At 41.5% G+C, this 23,718-nt stretch overlaps 2 protein-coding genes across 3 annotated transcripts in view; both read right to left on the reverse strand.

Moving 5' to 3' along the window:
• LOC307166205 (craniofacial development protein 2-like) overlaps nt 1-23,718 on the reverse strand; it is a gene marked incomplete at its 3' end in the record, with an annotated part of 193,535 nt that overhangs the window by 79,428 nt on the left and 90,389 nt on the right. The gene's annotated exons all lie outside the window — the stretch shown is intronic.
• prkcaa (protein kinase C, alpha, a) overlaps nt 1-23,718 on the reverse strand; it is a 233,676-nt gene that overhangs the window by 65,846 nt on the left and 144,112 nt on the right. The window contains exons 8-9 of one of the 2 annotated variants that reach the window (XM_079883299.1): nt 20,434-20,527; nt 13,825-13,851 (exon numbers count right to left, since the gene is read on the reverse strand). In XM_079883299.1, the coding sequence (XP_079739425.1) occupies nt 13,825-13,851; nt 20,434-20,527 (121 nt within the window). The remainder of the gene's footprint in view (nt 1-13,824; nt 13,852-20,433; nt 20,528-23,718) is intronic. The other variant, XM_079883300.1, reaches the window with a different exon arrangement.

A 23,718-nucleotide genomic window follows, 5' to 3' on the forward strand; every position in this document is an offset into this window, starting at 1 on the left:
ATTTCATATCACGTTCATCAGAGTTCGCCACCAGGAATTGTTTTGGAAAGACATATTTTCAATGTAGCGTTGAATAATAATACAAAACCTGCTTTCCAACCCATTGAACAAACTTAATGGCTAACATTTTTGTGAAAAAATAAATATTGTGTCTGTCTACCCTGACTAAGGCCCATTAAGCTTTGAGGGATGCAGCCCAATAAAGCATAATCCACTCTTAGCAGCAGCATCTTCCTACCAATGTCCTATAACACAATCAATACACGACAAGGCTCATTCTAAATCTGCCCTCCTCATTAATTCTGGTAGTGCCCATGCAGTTTCCAAAGGCAGATGAAATTCTTTCCATCACAGCATGCAGAAGTAAGTCAGCGGGCCAAGATTCTCTGCCAAGCTGCCGGACTAGGCGGTCATGAGCTCTTTTTTTTTTTTTTTTTACAAATTACTATTTACACATTAAATTTGATATGCCTGTTTCTTGTTTTTGTCTGAAACTTCCTACTGAATGTTTTAAATTCTAGTGTTTTGACAGTGCCAGTAATATAATGCAACTGTAATATATTTTGACAAAGTTCTTTGTGAAATAACCATTCACTGGACTTAGTCTTGTTTAGGGCATAGCTGTGGTGATAGGTGAGTCATCTAAACACAAGAAGCTCTAAAGTTTGGTTGTGAGGAAGTTGTTGCCATACTAGCCAGCCATGAGTCCAATGAGATTGTGGTGAATACGGACAACATCTGTCAAGCTAGTTTGTAACGGCTACAGAGAAACTCTTGAATAGGATGACAGTGAGGGGAGACACCAGAGCAAAGATTGGAGACCTCTTTAAGCAAGCTCTGAAGTCAGGAACCTTTTCAGCCTTCTGTGTTGTTAAGCATTTTTTGAGCCCTCTGAGTTGGAGGTTAGGAATTATAGAATACATATGCCAGCGTATCAGGTGCCTTGGAGTGTATTGAATTGCTTAGGTGGTGTATAGAAGCAGCTATAGGCACTCAGAAGACCCCGTGGCACAAGATGGTGATATTCATGACAATGCAAGTTTTATAAAGCAGTGGATTTGTCCAAACATTAGATCAAGATAGTATGAAGTTCCCTTTCAGTCGTTCACGTTCGTCGTAGTCGACGTGATGACTGATTGGGATCATGCTTAGGGAGCCTGTCATTTTCGAGTATTGATAAAACGAGCCAATGCACACATTGGCGTGCGAGCTTTGCATCCATGCTCCACCCAGCAGCGTGGGTATAAATACGGAAGTGGATGCACGCACCACTTGTATTTCGCTTCGGAGCCGATCGGTCTTCATTACGGTGTCTCTGAAGAGTGTTGATTCATTCAAGGAGCGAGTGTGTCGGTGCTTCTTCTGGAAGTCTCTCCCAGTGCTGATGGTTCTACAGTGTGAGTGTAGCGGTGGTCGCGAGCCTTCTGAGCTCTCAACTGCTGTTTTAACAGCATTCCTTTTTGTGTTTGTTTGTCTGACGGTTGAGGGCGAAGAAAGTGAGTGCTTCACTGGTACAGACTGCACCATCCCTGTCAGTGTTGCCGCGATCATTCCCCTGTGTGCTCCGGCACTGGTGAGAGTTTTTCATTTCCTGAAAGAGCAACATGGGTGTGTTTGCGTCTTTTTCAAGATGTCATTCCACCTGTGCGTTTCTGGATGCGGTCGTTCCCTGTCCCTCTATGACGGTCACATTAGTTGCATCACGTGTTTGGGATTACAGCATGCTGAAGCAGCTTTTGTGGATAGTTCATCTTCTCATTGCGGTGTTCAGAACGAGACTCACCTTCATCTGCGAAGGAGGAGTCCCCATTACTACGCCTCATTACTCACTCCTCTATCACACCGCAGCCGGTGGAGCCTCCCGTTGAGCGCGCTGGTCCCTCTGTAATGGACCGACCAGCCATTTCATTCGGGGCCCCTCCAGATGACAGGATTCCGATTGCAGCATCGGAGGGTGAGCTGGCCTCTGGAGATGATGACTCGGCTGCGTTATCTCCCTCTGGGAGTGTAACATTGCCCAAGCCAGATCCAGAAATGTCAGCTATGCTGAAACGGGCCGCCGAGGCTGTCAGGTTTGTGTAGAATCCTCCACCATGTCCCGAACGGTTGGATGATTGGTTTCTTGGGGCGGGCCGCGCTGGTTCTCGGCCCGCCGCCCCAGTGCCTTTCTTTCCCGAAGTGCATGGAGAGCTTACCAGGTCGTGGACGGCACCTTTCTCTGCCAGAAACTGCTTGAGTAGCTCCTCCCCCCTCACTACCCTTGACGGAGGAGCGGTGAAGGGTTACGAGGCTCTCCCTCCAGTGGAGCGATATGTCGCGACACACCTGTGTCCGGCGGACGCTGCCTTTTGGACAGGGGATCTTCATCTCCCCTCTAATGCCTGTGAGTTCTTGTCCGTTCTTACGGGCAGAGCTTAGAAAGCCTGTGGGCACGCCGCTTCCTCTTTGCATGCCATGGCGTTGCTACATGTCTACTAGACCAAGGCACTCATGGACATGCACGAGGGTAGCCCAGACCGTGCGCTCATAGGTGAGCTCCGCACCGCAACCGACCTTGCCCTCCGGGGCACTAGCGTTGCGGCTTGCGCGATCGGTCTGGCGATATCCACCCTAGTGATCCAGGAGCGCCATCTCTCGCTCAACCTGGTTGATATGAAGGACGCAGACAAGGTTCGGATTCTGGACTCCCCCATTTCCCAGGATGGGCTGTTCGGCGACGCAGTGGAGATCTGCGCCTAACAGTTCTCTGTCGCCCAGGTGCCGACAGAGGCAAACCGGCACATCCTGCCCCAGCGGCCAGCTGCTGCCTCCCCGCCGCCGGTGGCAGATCCTCCACCTGCTTGTCACCGAGGGCGTCCCCCTGCCACCACTTCTGCTCCTGCTGGGCCTCCGCAGCAGCCTCTAACCAGGCCTCAGCGTAGAGCCAGCCGCAGGCAGCATAAGACCAAGTGTCCCTGATACGGGCCACCCAGGGATGGGGGGACAAGCTCTTCAGATGGTTACCGTTCCGCCGAATTCGTTCCCCGAATTGTCAAAGAAAGAGCAAATTCTTCTGTTCCTGGGTCCCAAGAGGGTCAGACTGGCAGTGTGTGACCCTGTAAAGCCTTGCACCCCTCAGTCCCCTCGTGTGTCGCCAGCCGGCAGCTGCGTGCGGTTCAAGGACCTGATTACGCCTTCTCACGCACCCCCTACCGACCCGTGGAGACAAGCAGGTGTTGCATCACACACTCAGACCCCGCTTCGGGCCGCCCCCAGGTCTTCCAAGCCAGGTCCCTGTCCTCCACCTCGCTGACCCACACTGGGTTCGTCTGTGGTACCCCTGGTTCCCTGGCCCGGTTTGTAGAAGCCTGGAAAGTGCTTCCCAACAGGTCCGGTCGGCTCCTCCATACCATCAGACTCAGCTGTATGATTTAGTTCGGCCGGTGTCAGCACAAGTTCAGCGCTGTTCGCTACACTCCGGTGTTGAACGAATGTGCACCTGTCATGCATGCGGACATCGCAGTCCAACTGGCGAAGGGTGTGATTGCCCCCTTGTACCCAAGAAAGGTGGTGGGTTACCGTTCCGCCGAATTCGTTCCCCGAATTGTCAAAGAAAGAGCAAATTCTTCTGTTCCTGGGTCCCAAGAGGGTCAGACTGGCAGTGTGTGACCCTGTAAAGCCTTGCACCCCTCAGTCCCCTCGTGTGTCGCCAGCCGGCAGCTGCGTGCGGTTCAAGGACCTGATTACGCCTTCTCACGCACCCCCTACCGACCCGTGGAGACAAGCAGGTGTTGCATCACACACTCAGACCCCGCTTCGGGCCGCCCCCAGGTCTTCCAAGCCAGGTCCCTGTCCTCCACCTCGCTGACCCACACTGGGTTCGTCTGTGGTACCCCTGGTTCCCTGGCCCGGTTTGTAGAAGCCTGGAAAGTGCTTCCCAACAGGTCCGGTCGGCTCCTCCATACCATCAGACTCAGCTGTATGATTTAGTTCGGCCGGTGTCAGCACAAGTTCAGCGCTGTTCGCTACACTCCGGTGTTGAACGAATGTGCACCTGTCATGCATGCGGACATCGCAGTCCAACTGGCGAAGGGTGTGATTGCCCCCTTGTACCCAAGAAAGGTGGTGGGTTACGGCCAATCTTGGACCTGCGACTCTTGAATCGGGCCCTTTAGCTTCCGTTCAAGTGGCTAACACAGAGACGCATTTTTGAATGCTCTGTCCCCGAGACTGGTCTGCAGCGTTCGACCTGAAGGACGCGTACTTCAGATCTCTATCCTTCCGCAACGCAGGCTATGTCTGTGTTTTTGCGTTCGAGGGTTCGAAGTCAGTACAAAGTCCTACCCTTTGAGTGCTCCACAGCCAGTAGGGTCTTTGGGTCAACTGGGAAAAGAGTAAACTCACCCACGGGCTGAGGATCTCTTTTTCCAGCATGGAGATGGACTCGGTCCAACACGTCTCTCAAGGGGAACGTGTCTGGTCGGTGCTTTACAGAAGCGAGAAAGGGTCCCACTGAAACTTTTCAGAGGCTCCTGGGGCATATGGCAGACGCAGCTGCAATAGAACGGCTTCCTCCATATGAAGACCGCTTCAGCACTGGCTTCACGGCCGAGTCCCGAAGTGGCCGTGGCAGAGCGGCACGCTTTGTGTGACAATCCGTGCCGCCAAACCCTCAGCCCGTGATCAGACCTTTTGCTTCTCCAGGCCAGCTGCCACTAGAACAAGTGTCCACCAACATCGGCTGAGGGGCCATGTACAACGGGCATGCAGTATCGGGGGTCTGGTGGGCCTCCGACTGCATTGGCATCAACTGCCTCGAGTTGCTAGCAGTACACCTTGCTTTGAGACGCCGCAAAAATGCCGCTGCTCAGCAAGCATGTACCGTTACGGTACGCTTCCCTCGCATGTCGCAACTCGCTCGCCACCTCCTCCTATGAAGTCAGAAGCTTCTGAGAACCACTTAATTTTCTAGCCTGCTCAAGCGTGCTGCCGATGAGGCCTCACAACAGCCTGTGGCCCAGGGAGAGTGGAGACTCCATCCCCAGGCGTTCCAGCTGTTCTGGGACCACTTCGGGGCCGCACAGTTACATCTGTTTGCCTCTCCGGACTCGTCCCATTGCCAGTTGTTTATTCCCTGACCAAGCGGAGAACCCTCGGCACGGAGACACAGGCACACAGCTGGCCCCGGGGCCGCCGCAATGATGCATCTCCCCAGTGAGCCTTCTTGCACAGCACTGTGTTAAGTCAGGGAGGAGAAGGAGCAGGTCTTGCTAGTTGCCCCTTATTGGCCCAATTGGACCTAGTTTCCTCGAACTTATGCTCCTCTTGACAGCCCTCCCTGACCCATTCCTCTGAGACATTCTCAGGGACGGAGCACTGTTGGCACCCGCGTCCAGACCTCTGGAAACTCCATGTCTGGTCCCGAAAGGACAGTGATCTACCACAAACAGGTCGTAGATACCATCACTTCTGCGAGAGCACCCTCTACCATGCTTGCTTACGCCCTGAAGTGGAACCTATTCGTTGAATGGTGTTCTTCTCTTCCGAGAAGACCCCCCGAAGGTGTTCGATCACTCCATGCTTTCTTTCCTGCAAGATGGGTTGGAGCGACGGCTGTCTCTCTCCATCTTTAAAGTGTATGTTGCTCTATTTGCGCAAATCACGATGCAGTGGATGGAAATCCGAGGGAAAGCATGACTTGATCGTCAGGTTCCTGAGGGGAGCGAGGAGACTGAATCCACCTCGTGCCCACTCTATACCCTCTTGGGACTTATCTCTGGTGCTACCGCACTGCAGAGACCTCTCTTTGAGCCCTGCAGGCAGCTGAGTTAAAAGTCCTGTCTTTAAAAACAGTTCTCCTGCTTGCTTGCATTTTCGGTCGACAAATCGTGCCTGGAATTTGGGCCTGCTAACTCTCACGTTATCCTGAGACCCCGGCCTGGATATGTGCCCAAGGTTCCTACCTCTCCTCTTAAAAGGGACCAGGTGGTGAACCTGCAAGCGCTGCCCTGGAAGAGGTAGACCCAGCCCTGGCTTTTCTCTGTCCCGTCCGCTCCTGCGGTTAACGTGGACAGAACGCAAAGCCTCAGGTCCAGCTCTTTGTCTGTTACGGAGACCAGCAGAGGGGAAAGGCTGTCTTCAAGCAGAGTTTGGACCACTGAGAAAAACAAAAAGATAGTGGATGCCATCGTCTTGGCGTATCAATCCCAAGACGCACCATGCCCCCCTGGGTTGCGAGCCCACTCCTCTAAAATGAGAGTGTAGCTTCTCTCTGGGCGTTGGCACACGGTGCCTCGCTGACAGATGTTTGTAGAGCTGCGGGTTGGGCGACACCAAACATGTTCGCTAGAAAAATAGCCTATGTGTCAAGCCGGTTGTTTCCCGTGTGCTCCCTTCACATGAAGCCAATTACACTGTAAGCCCGGTTCGAAGTGTTGGCTTGCTGCACCATTCCCCTCCTGTGGACCGGATATGTGCGCCATTCTTGCTCCAGTAGAGTTCCTTTTAGCCGAACCGTTGAGTTCCTCCGTCCGATGCCAGGCCTAGCACTCGTATGCACTGGTGGAACCTGTGCTAGGCTGGGCCCATATGTTGTGATCCCTACGGCGATCCCCCTCTGCCGTCATTGACCAGTGTGTCTGTTATAGGCTGGAGCCACCTCAGTGACATCCCATATGTTGTACTGCCCGGTAACGTCCAGTCCATATGTGTATCCTTCACATGTATGTGGCTTCTGCAGCGTATTCCTTTCCAACGAAAGGGCACACTTTCCCAGTGTTAATAAGTCTGACTGAGTGGGTCTTGAGGAACAGCAGTGACTTCCCTGGCCTAAGCCCTGTCCTATCTCCGCCTCAATAATGCGGGGGGATCAGGAGGCTTTTGTCTAGGCACTGGAAGGTGTCAGCACTAGTGGCGTTTTAATAGGGATCCCAGTTGAACGTTAGCGACTGAAAGGGAACGTCTCAGTTACGTATGTAACCCTCATACCCTGAAAGAGGGAATGGAGATGTAGTCCCATAGCCACTATTGCTGGACCACCGCTGACTCCGGTCTCCGCTCGGCTCCTCAGCGAAAAACAAGTGGTGCGTGCATCCACTTCCGTATTTATACCCGCGCTGCGGGGTGGAGCTAGGATGCAAAGCTCGCACACCAATGTGTACACTGGCTCGTTTTATCAATACTCGAAGATGACAGGCTCCCTAAGCGTGATTCCAATCAGTCGACACGTCGACTACGTCTCCGTTCCCTCCTTCAGGGAACGAGGGTTACATACGTAACCGAGACGATAGCTGCTGTCAGAGGAAAGGTGCTTATTAACCTGTTAAGCTTCACCAGTACGTCGGCGCACTGAAGCGTTTTTTATTTATTTAATTCAAAATTACTATCAGATTTAATGTTATACCTTGACAAACTATACATCATTAAAAAGATATAAGACTCAAGTTTCAGTATTTGACCACTATTGTATTCTGAGAAACTCATAGTGACAGTTATGTCTTAATTTGTGTCAGGAGTTATGAAATGAAAAAATGAGTCGATACCTTTAATATGAATTATGACCGTCAGCCGCTTTCATTCATAAAAAACTCCCGTGCTGTCGTCATGACAATACACAAAACAACGTCCCTCAGGGCTTTAGCTCAAAAATGTGCAGATTTGGAGAAATATTGATAGATTCTTTTAGATTCACATCATATTTCTATAGACAGGAATAATATTTATTGAATTTATACCCAAATGCGTCAATGTAATCTTTATGAGCGTTTGGTATTCTAATTCACAGTGTTTTCAATTCATACCAATAGCCTGAGGGCGCTATATGCACAGTAATATAGTCCATATATGGCACATGAAGAAGAGCCATGATCATGTGACATTCCAGGAAGCCTCGAACACACACACAGCTAACAGAGATCGGCTGTAATCATGCAGATAAAAGATGTTTTGAAGACAATAAACATGATTGCAATGATATCTGATTTGCCTGTGTTCTTCAAGCCATGCCAGGTATTTTTATAATAATAGATTATATTTATAATGTAATGCTAATCTATATAGACTTCATCATTGTGCATAATACTATCAAATAATATATTTTCTGTCTGATTTTTTTATCTGAAGCTAAATTAGATCACAGAAGATTATTTAAAACATTCGGCTTGAGTTATAAAGTACGTTTTGAGCATAAATATGGTTTTAATCTCATATATTGTCGTGTATTGATGGTGTGCTAAGCTAACATGCTAGCTAGCCCTAACTGTTAGTCACATGACATGGTCTTGAAAAACATTTAACTAAATACAGAGTTTTGGGCTTATTATCTTCAGATTTTAAACATAAAATGTTTAGACATGTGGCTTTAGCTGTAGTGCATTTCTAGATTGCTCCAGTGCCAATTTCAATTTTATTTTCATGAGGATGTTTCATAAAAAATAATTTCTAATAACTTTACAAAACTTTGAAGCTATTTATAACAATTTTTGTCATTACGACAATAATTAATTCTACATTTACAATAAACTGCCAGGTGTCAGCTTTCAAACGAGATCATACTTGTGCTTTTAGTACAAAGGGTTCATGAACTGTATCTGTTTTAGTTTGGGTATGTCATTTCTGGGGATTTTTCAAAAGTGGCGTTGCAGCTTAACAGGTTAAGGCAGGCAACAAAGATCAAACTCCCTACACTGTGATAGTATTAACCTTGAACTCCATCTGAATTTTTTTCCATGTGTTTTTACATCTTACATCTTCACATTCTTCACTACTTCATCTGAGATACCCTTTTTACGTTGTGAATTTTAAGATGTGGTTACACTCTACATTGTCAAAAAATGCATGTTCATCAAAACATTTTGGACACTGGATGCCTCAATAAGGGGTCTTCATTAGTGCCAACTGTGAGACAAGGGCTTCTTTAACCATCTGGTGGTCTTTGGTCATTTTAAGCCCAAAATTTGTAATTTTTAAAATTTCAACTAATGGTACAAAACTTGAAAAAAATAAATAAAATACAAATAAATTGTGGCCATGATTAGAAAAGAATAAATGGTCTTTAAAAAAATAATTACACTTGTGATTTTTGCGGTCGAAAAAACTAAACAAAACAAAACATTATTTTGGGTAAAATATACAAATCAACCACAATGAAGTAGACTTAGATAATTCAGCAAAACTCAGCAAAAAGAAATGTCCTTTCACTTTCAACTGCTTTTATTTCCAACAAATGTCTAAACTTATGCAAAAGTTTGTATAAACCAAAAAAAGATTCAACAACTGAGACATAACTTACTGAACAACTTTAAAAGACATTTGACGAACAGAAATGGAACTAGTTGGAACTACAGGGACTCAAAATACAATGTGCTGAAAAAGGGATGTTTCTTTTTTTTTCTTTTTTTGAGTTATATGCAATACAGGCATCTAGTGGTTAAACCACGGTCTCACATATGATTTTCTTTACTTCTCCCACCAGATGGCACCAATTTGCCTTCCATGCTTTGGATTTAACATACCTTTGCTTTTACACTGTAATAATTGAAAATATATTTTTTTGTTCTAATATTTGTAATATTTTATATAGAAATACATTGTGCATAGAGGTGAATAATGTCTTGACATATAAAAAATTATAGTACATCCATTTCATTGCAAAAACAACAACAAAATTAAAGCTGCAAGCAGCATTTATCGGGGTTCAAGCAGTTAAGGCCTTTAAGGCCTTTAAGCACACAAGCATCAAAAGACATTACGTTTTATTTAGCAAGCATTTAACAACTGCCATCATAGATGAAAAAGTCAATTTACAGCCAATACAGGCAGTTTACCATAGGAAATATATGGTTTTAAAGCGTTTTTACAGTTATAGCACCTTTTTGCCTGAGTCTTCTTATAGTCTTGCCTGATCGCCATCACTTTTATTAGTAGTACTCAAAGTGTGCCCATATATATGTCAAATTTGTTGTAAATATGTAATTTTGATAAGGAGTTTAGACAATTATATTCAGTGGCGTAACGAGCCAACAACGGGCCCTTAAATAGGATTATCAAGGCAGGCCCCTTGATGACGCAATTGATGACATTGATGACGCAATGTCCGCGAGTAGGCTACCATGAATAGGGCAGGATATGATCATACACAGCATATAAGAGATGAGATGACTAACAAAATCAGGAGGAGCTTACGCTCACCAAAAACAAAACAAAAAAAACAAAACAAAAAAACACTGGTGACAGTGCACCATAACACATTGTTAGGCCTAGGTCCAAATACATAAAAAAGATGCTCTCTTACATTAAAGCAGGATTTTCCGGGCTTTCCTATGTGCAACTGCAAAGTTGTCGATTAGATCAGGATTGTGCGCACGGGCATTCTCAATTGACCCTTCGCAAGGAGTTTGATTGACAGGCGATCTGACTAATCATAATATGCCATTTTGTCCCACAAAGCAGTCAGGAGAGTTAGTAGATTAACTTTGGAGGATTTAAATTTGAAAAACAAAGTGTACTGACGTCTTAGCACTTTAAAACAACATTCCTTTTATGTTCATTCATGTTTATTTTAATGCTATAAATTAACTAGAAGGAAGAGATGATCGGTTCACGAGCAGCTTTAACTGAGCCTTGAGTCTACAGCGATCTGTCAGACACATTAAAGAGTCACAAAACGGTATTTATTGTTTAAATGTCTCTAAAAAATGACTACATTTGAAATGTGAGACTTTTGGCGCTTTTCCATTACCAGTACCAGCTCAACTCAACTTGACTCGACTCGACTCGACTCGGGTCGCTTTTCGCTCCGTTTTCCATTGCAGATAGTACCTCCACAATAGTACCTGGTCGTCATAGCGACGCCGCAGGAAACTGCCGTGACTTAATCTTCTACGCGAGATACATCCGCTGCCACACACAATGGACAATGGAGGAAATCGAGTGTATGCTGTTTTTGGATGTTTTTGTTTTTGCTGTTTTTTATTCAGGATACTCCGTCTGGCGCGTGCATGATGACGCAGTGAATAGTGACGATTCTCTCTGACCAATCACCAGTCTGCCGTGTTTTCACATCACATTTTAGTATCGCCTCAGCTCGCTTAGAACCTCGCCGGAGGTGGTACGAAAAAAAGTACCTGGAAGCAGGTACAGGTACAACTTTTACACAGTGGAAAACCAAACAAAGCCGAGTCGAGTCGAGCCGAGCCGAGGCGAGCTGGTACTGTGTAGTGGAAAAGCGCCATTTGTTTCATATCAAAAGTACTTGTCTGTCAGCGCGCAGTCTCCTCTCTGATCCGCAATGTATTTTTCACTGCGTGAGAACTTGGTGTGGTGTGAGAGTGGCGTCGCTTGTCAGACATAGCAACAGTAACTAAAGTGGGCGGGTCTTTGCGAATGGTCATTGACAGTATGGACGGGGATTCGCCAGTCCCAATTCAAAACAAATTTCATGACAATCCATCATTGTTTGTTTCAAACATGTGAGAGTATCAAAATGATCCATGGGTGAAATTGATTGGATTTAATTAATTTTTTTTGTCAGTTCCTATCATAAATTTAACATTTTGGCGTTATTGTTTAGCTATTTACCTATGTTTTCAAATTTCCTTTGTTTTTTTGTTGTTGTCTCGATCGGACTAACGGCTTTGAAGATAAACACAATTTTTTAAAGCTCTAAATGACACTTACAAAAACCATAAGGCGAAACCTGGCATGTTTGGTATTGTTGGACTCGGCAAGGATTCAGGAGTCTTAGGAGGTCACTCCTGTGAAAAAACACTGGCTTGAAACTTCTAAGGCTCCTTCAAGGCATTGTGCCAATGACATATACTGAGTTTTTTTAGATACACCAATGTTCTCATAGACTATCATGGCACCCTGGACAAAGACACTGCGTGCCAATTTTCAGTAGACTAACAGTTGGGTGCACTTATAGCTATTTCCATGATTTTTTTCACTGTTATAGCACCACCAAGTGGCCAATTGTCACGATTTTTTTCATGTCAACTCAGATTGAGCTTATGACCATGTGTCCCAAGTTTAGCGAAAATATCTCTTTCCGCTCACAAGTTATAACCATTTTATAGTGCCACCAAGTGGCCAATTGTCATGATTTTTTTTTTCACGTGACCTCAGAATGAGCTCATGAACATGTGTCCCAAGTTTTGCGAAAATATCTCTTTCCGTTCACAAGTTATAACCGTTTTATAGTGCCACCAAGTGGCCAATTGTTGCGATTTTTTTCAAGTGATCTCAGGTTGAGCTCAGGAAGATGTATCCCAAGTTTAGCAAAAAAATCTCTTTCCATTCACAATTTATAACCGTTTTAGTAAAAGTGGCCCTGGTGCCATCAAATATTTTGGTTCCCCTTATCGACCGTTAATTGAAATTTTTAATTTTTTGGATGATTATTGATTGTCAGACTCCAGAGAATATTCTTGCAGTAGTTTGGTTCCGATCGGGCCAAAAACCTAGGAGAAGTTTGCAAAAATAGGTTTTTCAAAAAAATGCAATTTACTCGAAATTGGCGCCTGAAGGGCGAGCAAATCGGAGATAGCCATTTTGTCCGCCTTGAGCCAAGGATTCCAACGATATAAGACACTTGATACTGGGACAAACGGTCTAAGAGTTTTGAACTTTTGGTTGCTGTAGCGCCACCTATGGGCCAATCGAGGTCATACTCTGATAGGTTGTCCCCAAATTGAGGCCTACCATCTGGCCAGGTTTCAAGTCTCTAGGCCTTACGGTTTGTCCTGCGCGATGCGTTTTACAAATCCTTACAATTACAATAGGGTTTCAGCATTTCATGCTTGAACCCCTAATAAGATTGAAGGCTTTTTGCCAGTTATAGCGCCACCTATGGTCCGATCTCCATGAAACTCTGCATGCTTCCTCACCATGTTCTGACACATATGCTCATCAATTTGTGTGAAGTTCTGAGTTTTCCTTTGGGATTTATAGGCTTTTGAGTGTATTTTGCCACGCCCCTTTTCTAAATGACCCTGTTACAGCCACCCAAATGCCAAAGTTCAACTTTTTTTTGATAATTATTGATCTAGAGAGTCCAGAGAATTGTCCTAGACTGGTTTGGTTATGATCGGGCGAAAAACCAGGGACTAGTTCGCAAAAGTAGGTTTTGGACAAAATTCGACATAGCAGAAAATTTTCCCTGCCTACATCCAAATCGGATGTCATCGATAGCCATTTTGTCCGCCTTGAGCCAAGGATTCCAACGATATAAGACACTTGATCCTGGGACAAACGGTCTAAGAGTTATGAGCGATTTTGAACTTTTGGTTGCTGTAGCGCCACCTATGGGCCAATCAGGGTCATACTCTGATAGGTTGTCCCCAAATTGAGGCCTACCATCTGGCCAGGTTTCAAGTCTCTAGGCCTTACGGTTTGTACTGCGCGATGCGTTTTACAAATCCTTACAATTACAATAGGGTTTCAGCATTTCATGCTTGAACCCCTAAAAAAGGTCCCCTGCCAAGGACCACATGTGTGATCCCTAAGTGAGGAATACCATTTTTTTTAATGCCTTTACCTGAGGTGTAAAAAGCTGTATGTTCAGTGTGAAAGTGTATCTTGCATCCAAAATATGATCTCTCTCAGAGCATCCTGCACCCCTGCTCAAACTTCTTTCCCACATCTATACATACCTCTATGTAACTATGTGAAACCTATCAGGCACACACAACAAGTACACTCTGGAAGAAGTCTTCATACCCTCACAAACTTCAAGATGAAGCTGGATTAATCGACCATTTTATAAAAAAAAATGATGCAAATGAAACGGGCACAAAACCAGCCAGCCAATCAACACACACATATTTGCACCCTGCAGCTGACACGCACCTGCCCAAGGTCCTCTAATGTCTGATCCTGAAACCACATCAGAGGGGTAAACAGAGATATACATGCAGACAAGTAACACACATAAGAGTGAATGGACAATATCCATCTTATCTTCCCACCCAAAGTTATGTGCACTTACCTCCGGCAAAGTCTGAATACTCAGTATGTGGTTGTAAGTGAGAAACCCTGGGTTAATGGGGTGTCACACACACTGATTAAAAATGACAGAGAGAAAATTTAGAGGCAGGTGTTTATAATGCCACCCGCATTATAAACACCTGCCTCTAAATTTTCTATCTGATTTACAGAAGTGAAGCTTGTGAAGAAAAAAAAAAAAAAAAAAAAAAAAACAAGCGCAATGCACAAACATAAAGTAAACCGAATAGGGATGTGGTTCATAGAGTACTTCAAACTTTAAATGTGTGAGATATGTATTTGGCATAGAATATATGTTCATGGAGAGCCTTAGTGAGCAAAAAAAAAAAAAAAAGAGAAAAATAGATTCTGAAATATCAGCTATTGAGACACTGGCGATCAAATCAATAAAAATGGCCTAAATTGTTCATGACATTTAATTATAACGTCATATTATATCCTTATTCATTCTAAATATTTAATTGCAATTAAATTCAACAAACTTTTTTGCAATGACAAAAGTAAATTTTGCATTGCCAACACATTAAAACGAGTTGAACAAGCAATATAAGAGGAGAAATACAGTATAAGTTTACAAATGAACTAATGAACTGAATAATTAGTTCAACATTATCTACATTCTAGGGCTGGGAATCGATAAAAAATAAATAAAAAAAAACTAATTAATTGCACAATTTGCTGTAATTAATTGCAATTAATTGCATTTTCCCCAAGCTTGTAATCATCAATATTTAAACTTAGAATCACCTAATTAAATTAAACAACACAGGAAAAAAATAGCCCTATTAAAATAATATTAAACATCAATATAGCAATATATTATTATTTTTCAATAATCAATCAACAATCAATTTAACAGATTTTTTTATTTATTTATTTTTTTTACTAATTATCAAAATAAAATATAGTCCCACAAAGCTATTATTACCAAAGCATGTGATCAGAGCAGGTAATTTTACCATTGTTGCCGAGCATGGCTATACCAGCTCAGCAGACAGAAGTCTACTACTGAGAAATTTCACGTTATATGAGCGGACTTCCAGTGCGTGATCAGTACATGATTGTAGCGTTTGGGCCGTTAACGACAGAGCAGAACATGCAGCGCAAACACGGAGGAACATTGAGCAGAGAGCGCAGCGCGCCGACACACACACACACAGAACGGAGATCGCAGCGCACACAAGGAACGGAAACGACCCGCTCATGAAAGCTGCGCAAGAATGAAACATGATCGCCGAACACGGAGGGGCGAGACGGCATATGTTCTGCCTTTTCAATCATGTTTTCAATAGCAGCCGCAACAGGAAATCATTAAAACGAGGCAAAAAAAAGTGCTGCGTTAATTGCGTTATTTTTTTTTTACGCGTTAAACATCTCAAATTAATCGCAAAGATTAACGCGTTAATTCCCCCAGCCCTACTACATTCATATGCAATGGGGGGGGGGGGGGGGGGGGGGGGGGTTTGGGGTGTGAGTATCTTCATCAAATGTTAATTAGGTGTTCTTGGTTGTGGTTGTCTCTCAGGAGTTCCTCAGGAATCCACAAATCTTGTGGCTATATTTACATATTGTGCTTTTTGCTGAGAATAAAGGTACATTTTCAGTTGGAATGCAATTATTATATTGGGGAAATATTTTGTTAATTTTGAGATAATAGTGGTTTCTGATGGTTTCATATTTTGGGCATACCTCTCTGTTTCCATCACTCCCGGATCTGCAGTGGATGACCCATGTCTGTCTGCGCTGGCCTGCCTCAATAATCAGACTGTGCTTGCTGAGTCTGCACATCGTCAACGCTTTCCTAAATTTCACATCAGTCACTGTGCTCAGGTAGTTCGTCACAGTGTACTCTCAATTTAGCGCCAAATAGCATTCCAGGTGAATGTGTTAGTCCCTAAGATCTGGAATGTTTCTGAAAAATCATAACTTTAGTGTTTTGGAGGTTTAGTGGGTGACAGGAGAACCAGGTCATCTGCATAGAGGAGGCACTTTATTTCACAGAATTTTTCCGGGTCAATTACGTATTACGTATTAAAAACGTAATAAAAACGTATTAGATATAATCCTTCATGCCAGATTGAAACTAATGCTTTATAGTCTACAAAACAAGCGTCTTTTGTTTTGCTGTACATATTTATCAATTAGTGTCTGTAGTGTGAAAATGTAGTCAGAGGTGTGACATTTTGGGAGGAAACCAAGTTGACATTTACTCAAGGTATTGCGCTTCATTAGGAAGTCTAAATGTCTTGTGTAAAATGCTGCAGAAAACCTTTCCCAGGTTACTGTTCATACATATGCCTCGGTAGTAGTTGGGGTCCAATTTGTCTTCATTCTTGAAAGTGGGGCTAAGGCCCTGATACCAGATCTACAAACAAACAAACAAAACTACACAGAACAGCACTGAAAAAATTTACTGAAGTCGCGCTGTGTGTTTCAGCATCTCCTTCAGGATGCTGTCAACACCACAGGCTTTCTTGTGCTCGAGGACTTGCCATTTATCTTCCAATTCTTTCATTGTTATGGGAAAATCTAAGGGGTTTTGATTTGCTTTAATTGATCTTTCCAAATGTTCTATTTTTATTATTATTACTATTATTTTATATATTTTTTTTTTCAAACTGGTCCTGTTGAAATTGAGCTTGACTGAGCTTTCTGGTTGGATACATTTCTCAGAGCCTAACAGTCTAAATCAAACCATCTGCCAGAGTCCAATTTCAGAGTCAATTTCTCAAATCACTTTTTTGTTCTGTTTTGTAAAATATGTCATTTAGAGCTTTCACTGCTTGACTGATGCAGAATATGCACTTGGAATAAATGTATAGAGAGTGTGAGAATGTGTAGAGATTGTACAGTATTTCTGTACATTCAATGGCATTGGTATAATTAGCGATATGGTTTTCTGTCCATTTGAATTATATTATTTTTTTCATTGTCCTGACTAAGTTGGTTGATGTTTCAGACTGTTTTATATAGAGGGTGATCTGACTGTGGTCTGAGAAAGGTTTTAAAGGCTTGACAGTAAGTAATGAATTGGTTACACCGGTTCTAGAATTGAACCTGTCCATGTCCCAGTAGCGGGACACTTTGCTTGCTTTTGTATTGCCTTTTTTCCCCTATCAAATATTTTAGTAATCATCATAGCTTAAACACTTAACCCTCTGGGGTCGGCAAACGCGCCCGCACGTTTTGCTGGATTTTCTTCACATTGTAGCACAATAAACTTAAATTACTCCGTCATTTATGGTCATACAGAAAAAATAAATATAAAAAAAGAATCTGTGATATTTCTACTTTTGTATGTGTCCACTTACAATCAAATCAAAACATTGTGCTTTTGTAAAATAAAGAAAATAAACAGGGTGTGCTTTCTGCCTCCCCGTCGCGGTGAACTTTTTTTTTCTTGAGCACGTCTATAAACTGGAACAAAACTCAGCGAATACTTGTCACACATTTATGAGCCATATACCTTTATAATCATTTAAGTGTGTACTTTTAAATGATTGGATTCAAACTGAAAACAAATATTCTCTGTTTAAGTAATTTGTATAAAACCAACAAGATGTCCAGTATCTCAAACGCTTGCTCATTATTTTTAATTTGACCACGCCCACGCGCGCTAAAGAGATTCATATGCAAATCACCACATGGAACGCGAACGCGCTCGTTACCTCAAAAACAAAGCACGAAAAAACTTCACAAGTCTCTGCTTTTCGTCGAGTTTGAAAGACGCGCCGTGAGCTTTCATTGGATTTACCTCAGAAGAAGAACGTGATTTGAAGACAAGAAAGATGTAAGGTAAGAAATTCTTACTTATTAGTTTATGTTATTGTTGCATAAACTTCACATTGCAGTTGTACTGTTGCTAGATATATGGTGAATATTATAATATTTAGACCCGTGTTTACTGTTACTGTGTTTGTGGATATCTGCTCAAACGGAGATATGTATATGGTAACCATAATGTTTCATATTTTGGAGCGCGCCGTGCGTTTGAATGTTTCATATTTTGGAGCGCGATCGCGTTTGAAAAGCAAAACGCACCAAACATTAGGTTTCGTGTTTTTACTATTATCTCATTTCATATCATCATAACGAATGGAAACATTTGAAGTAACATATGATAATCAATATATTTTTCTCTAGCGTAGTTGTTACTGAAATCTTTTGGAAGATTTATAGGCTGCTATAGGTTATTATTATTATTTTATGCAGCACTGCGCATAGCCTATGCCTACAAGGAACAACAAACCTGGTGTTCATTATATTATATATTGTTGGAAACATTTGTGTGTGTGTGTGTGTGTGTATTCTGTGAATTTTAAAAAGCAATTTTAACCAAATCTAGGGCCTATAGTTTCTCTTGATATCATTATGTTCACTTTTTTTTTTTTCAGGGCCCAGATGCCACTGAGTCCTGCTGACTTCAACATTCACATGAGTCTCTGTATATGAACATGGTAAAGTGAAAATCAAACACCTTGGAAATTAAAGGTATGTACAATGTTTTTAGGAATGGCACATTTTTGTCATTTGTTGTGTATCTTTGGATTATGTTGTGTTGTAAATAAATCCAAACAATCAAAAAGCCATTCTTTTTAAAATCTCCTCATTCTTTGTGCAAGGTTGCTCAGAATGACTGGGTCTGATAGCTCCTAATAGGGCCGTTAGGGGAGTGTCTTTGTCTTTCTCAGGTGTGAAAGCCATGCATATTAATGATGTGATCACGTCTCCCCGCATAAAGCTTTCTCACACAAAACATGTCTTACAAATCTAAAATCAATATATTGTCTTATCTGAATGAGCAGTCAGGGTGATTTTCACATAGTTTTGGAGCAAATATTCTAGGCTACGTGATACAATTTTCAAAAGTCTTGTGAAGAAAAAATCAGTATGGGTTTCATGGCCTTATTTCAGTGACAATTTTTTTTTTTTGTATTCTCACAAACCACACATAAATGTCATTATCTCAAAACTACAAACTTTACATACATGCTGCTGATATATTATTGTAGCAGAGTTTGTGCTAAATACAGTGTAATCAGACTTTAGCCATGAAATGTCACAAGTAACAGAAATAAGCACAAATGTCAGAGCATGTCAGAACACCTCCAGGGCCAGAAAACCCCAGAGGGTTAAAATTCATCCTGTGAAAATGAATTATGTTATGAAATTGGACTTTCCTTTACCATAGATATGGTACTTTAAACCCTTTTTAGAGGGCTCAAATTATTTTCTAACAATTTTAGAGTCCACAATTTTTCTTAAAATATATATTTTGTATAAAATAAAAAGTTTAGTTTACAGTAAACATAAACTTCTATAACTTTTATACATTCATTTTTTGATGCTGCTTTCACTTTTGTAAATAGACCAACCTTAAGTCTGTATTCAGAAGCATCCATAAATTACAACCATTTAAATTCAGAACTATGCTCGAAAAAGGGGGGTGACAGTTAACATATCACCATAACATATCAGTTAACATGAATAGAACACTCAAAAATGTAATGAATAGATAATCCAAAAGAACAGCATTTATTTGCTGAATAAATGTTATAATTTCTTCTTATAAAATAAAATAAAATAAAATAAAATAAAATAATATTATTTAGCCCAAACTTTTCAAAGTAGCGCAGTTTACACAAAAATATCAGCATGATTTCTGAAGGATCATGTGAAACTGACTGTATACTGGAGTAATGGCTGCTGAAAATTCACAGGAAAAAATATATTTTAAAATAGAATAAAATAGAACAGCCTATGTACATCTACAGTAATTCTCAATACTAATACCCTAACCACAACTAAGGGAGTTTAGCTCCTAAAGCACATGCTGGTGGGATTTTCATCTGTAAACACTTAAACAGGAAAAAAATAAAAAAATAAAAAATAAAAAATAACAAGAAAAGAAATCACTGCCATCATCTGGCAAAACAATGAATTACAAGAAAACTGATATTAATATATTCTAATCATGTTTCCACTGCAACAAAATATCTGACAGATACATAAAAACAACAGCTATAACATACTGGCAGATCAGCTCTAGATAACCAGCTAAACAGATCTGAGGGTCAAATAATTTTACTCTGTTTAATTACTTTTAATAAATTATAACAAGGTATTTCACACTAAACTTTTGCTGTGTCTCTCAGTAGTTTTTAGTTTCAGCAGTGAGTAGTAGTTCTAAGGGCTCTAATCATTTATTGATGGTATTTACCAACCTGCTCATTCTAGCCACTAAATAATTATTAAATTCTCATCCTTCATGTTTAGTTAACAAAATCGTATTATTAGCAATTAGAACTGTTGTTTCACATGACATAAACAAAATGTCTTCTGTTTCACCTAACATAAACAAAATTATTTTTTCAATTGTGTCCAAAATATTTTTCCTAAAGAACAAAAAACAAAGAGAAATTTGTTTGCACATAAGGATAATAAAAGAGTCACCTCAAACTTCTGTCGGAGCTCAGTATCCTCATCATCTTCATCTGGAATGGGCACGTTGTAGAACTCTCCCTCCTCCTGATTTAACATTTTGTACCTGCATCCCAGGTAAAGAGAATAGTACAAGTTATGAATGTTTATTTATGATATTCATCAAAGCAATATCATGTTTTCCACAGCAAAATAATATTTAAAAAATAATACCAAATAATATCACATCATTTCAGAACACTAATTCTAGACAAAAATAACTTGCACAGTAATAAAAAGTCTGCCATTTTGTTTTTACTTGCACTCATGTTGTTCCAGACCTTTTCCCCAAAATATACTGTATATGCCGTTATATAACAGCATAAAGTAATATGATTACTTTTTAAAGAAATTTGTTCAAATGACAAAAAAAAAAAAAAAAAAAAAAGTTTTAATTAAAAAGTAGTCCATATAATAGACTATACAGTTGTAATCAGAATGATTGAAACCCCATTGCAAATCCGGTTTATTTGCTAAATTCACAGACTTTCAGCTGTTTGCAATAAACAAATCAAACGAAAGTAACTGAAATAGCTCAACACAACAAATGTTTCAAGTGGTGTCCCCAAATTCAGCTGAAAATGCAACTTTTAATGACTGCTGCAGTCTCAAAATTATTCAACCCCCTGAATAGAATCACAACAGCAAAAATCTGCAAAACCGGTGTTGTCTCAAGCACACCTGATGCAACCAATCAAATGCTTCATTAGTTTCACCAGGTGTGTTTAAAGGGTTAGTTATTCCAAAAATTCAAATTCTGTCAGTAATTACTCACCCTCATGTTGTTCCAACCCCGTAAGACTTTCGTTCATCTTTGGAACACAAATTAATATATTTTTGATTAAATCTGAGAGTTGTCTCACTCCTCCATAGGCTTCTATGGGATTGAAACTTTCTGGCCAAGAAAAGTTAGTAAAGACACCGTTAAAATAGTCCAAGTGACTACAGTGGCCCAACCATAAGTTTATCAAGCGACGAGAATACTTTTTGTGTGCAAAAACAAATAAAAATAACAACTTTATTCAACTATTCATTTTCTTCAAATAGTTGAATAGTTGAATAAAGTCGTTATTTTTGTGGGGTTTTTTGCGCACAAAAAGTATTCTCGTCGCTTGATTAACTTATGGTTGAGCCACTGTAGTCACTTGGACTATTTTAACAATGTCTTTACTAACTTTTCTGGGCCGGCAAGTTTCAAACCCATAGAGGCCTATGGAGGACTGATCCAGCTCTCAGATTTAATCAAAAATATCTTAATTTGTGTTCTGAAGATGAACGAAAGTCGTATGGGGTTGGAACAACATGAGGGTGAGTAATTACTGACAGAATTCTCATTTTTGGGTGAAATAACCCTTTAAGCTAGAACACATGATATATCTAAACTGGCCAGGGGTGCGTTTCCCGTACAACTATATAGCTCGCTGCTTAACTACCATAGTACGATGCATCGTTGGAGAAATCAACTAGCTAGTCACGACTGTTTCCCGAAACCGTATGTCGCAAAGTATCGTTCAGCCACGTTGGTTTATGATGTCTCGCACATGGACTAATAACTTATTTTAATTAATCTGTTTGAGATCGAATTAACGCTAGATTTTGTCATATAAGTTACAGACATGGCATCTGAAGACCATTTCTAGTTTTTCTCAGTTATTTTGCTTTATTACCAGACTCAATATTTGGCTCGATCTTACATAGTAGAGCACGTTCGCACATGCGCAGTCTTCAAAAACGGTGCTTTAAATCTCTTGACAAACTAAAATACGTAAATTACGTTTGTATGTATTCTAAATAAATAACACGGGTTGTAGTGAATGCCAGCATGCTTATTTTGCTAAAGATAAGGATTTATTCAGTCTACATCTCATGTAAACTAGAAACTATGCTTCTAACCACAGCTCGAGAGCTGTCGTTCCAACCACACAAGTTTGTGATGCTGTTTGCGAACGTTCATTGGAACGATGGTTTCGGGAAACACCAAATCGTTGAACTATGCTGATAACGACGGAACTTGCGACCATAGTTGGCTAACGATGCTTTCGGGAAACGCACCCCAGGTTTGCTGAGTGTAACATTTGACTGCATGTTAGAAATATGGTAATAAAGTCAAAAGTCAATAAAGAAATAAAGTCAAAAGAATGGGCCAAAAAGTTAAGAGAAGATATCATTGCCCTTCACAAACAAGGAACAGGATGCAAAAAGATAGCAAATACACAAAATGTTCCTTGAGACACTGTTGTAATAATAGTTGGCAAGTTCACAGTTAAAGTAACAGTGGTTACACTACCTGGACAGGGCAGATAAAGGAAGCTATCAACGGCTGCAACCAGATTTCTGAAAAGGTAGGTTCAGAAAAACCCTCGAGTGACTGCTAAAGTCCTGCAGCAAGAAGGCAACAGGCACTGAGGTTTCAGCTTACACAGTAAGACATGTGCTAAACGCAAATGGTTTCCGTGTCTGAACTCCAAGACACACACACAACAAAAGCACAAGAAAAATGCTAAAATCATATAAATAGGCATAAGACACAGAAGTTTTAGGATTCTGTTCTGTGGAGTGATGAAACAAACTTTTCTTTTTTGAAAAGTAATTTTTTGGAACTTTTCAGCCCTATGGATCAGCAATATTTACGGAGGAAGAAGAATAAAACATATGCTGAAAAGAACACTCTGCCTACAGTTAAGCATAGTGGTGGCTCAGTGATGCTCTGTGGCTGCTTTGCATCCTCTGGCACTTGAAACCTACAGCGTGTGGAAGGCAAGATGGATTCATTGAAGTATCAGGAAATCGTAGGAGAAAATGTCATGCTGTCAGTGAGGAAGCTGAAGCATGGGCATCATTGGACCTTCCAACAGCACAATGATCCCAAGCATACCTCAAATTCCACCAAGGCTTGGTTGCAGAAGAAGTCCTGGAAGATTTTACAGTGGCCATCAGAGTCACCTGACTGAAAATCTCTGGTGGGATTTGAAAAAGGCAGTTGCCGCACGCAAACCCAAGAATATTACTGAACTGGATGCCATTGCTCATGAGGAATGGGCTAAAATCCTCCTGAGGCGCTGCTTGAAGCTGGTGTCTGGTCATGCATCTCATTTGCAGCAGGTCATAACAGCAAAAGGGTGTACTACTAAGAACTAAAGATGCTTGCCATGAAGGGGTTGAATAATTTTGAGACTGTAGAAGTCATTAAAAGTTGCATTTTCAGTTAAATTTGAGGAAACCACTTGAAACATTTGTTGTGTTGAGCTATTTCAATTA

This window comes from Squalius cephalus, assembly GCF_949319135.1.
Source record: "Squalius cephalus genome assembly, chromosome: 10".
Classification (NCBI taxonomy): domain Eukaryota; kingdom Metazoa; phylum Chordata; class Actinopteri; order Cypriniformes; family Leuciscidae; genus Squalius; species Squalius cephalus.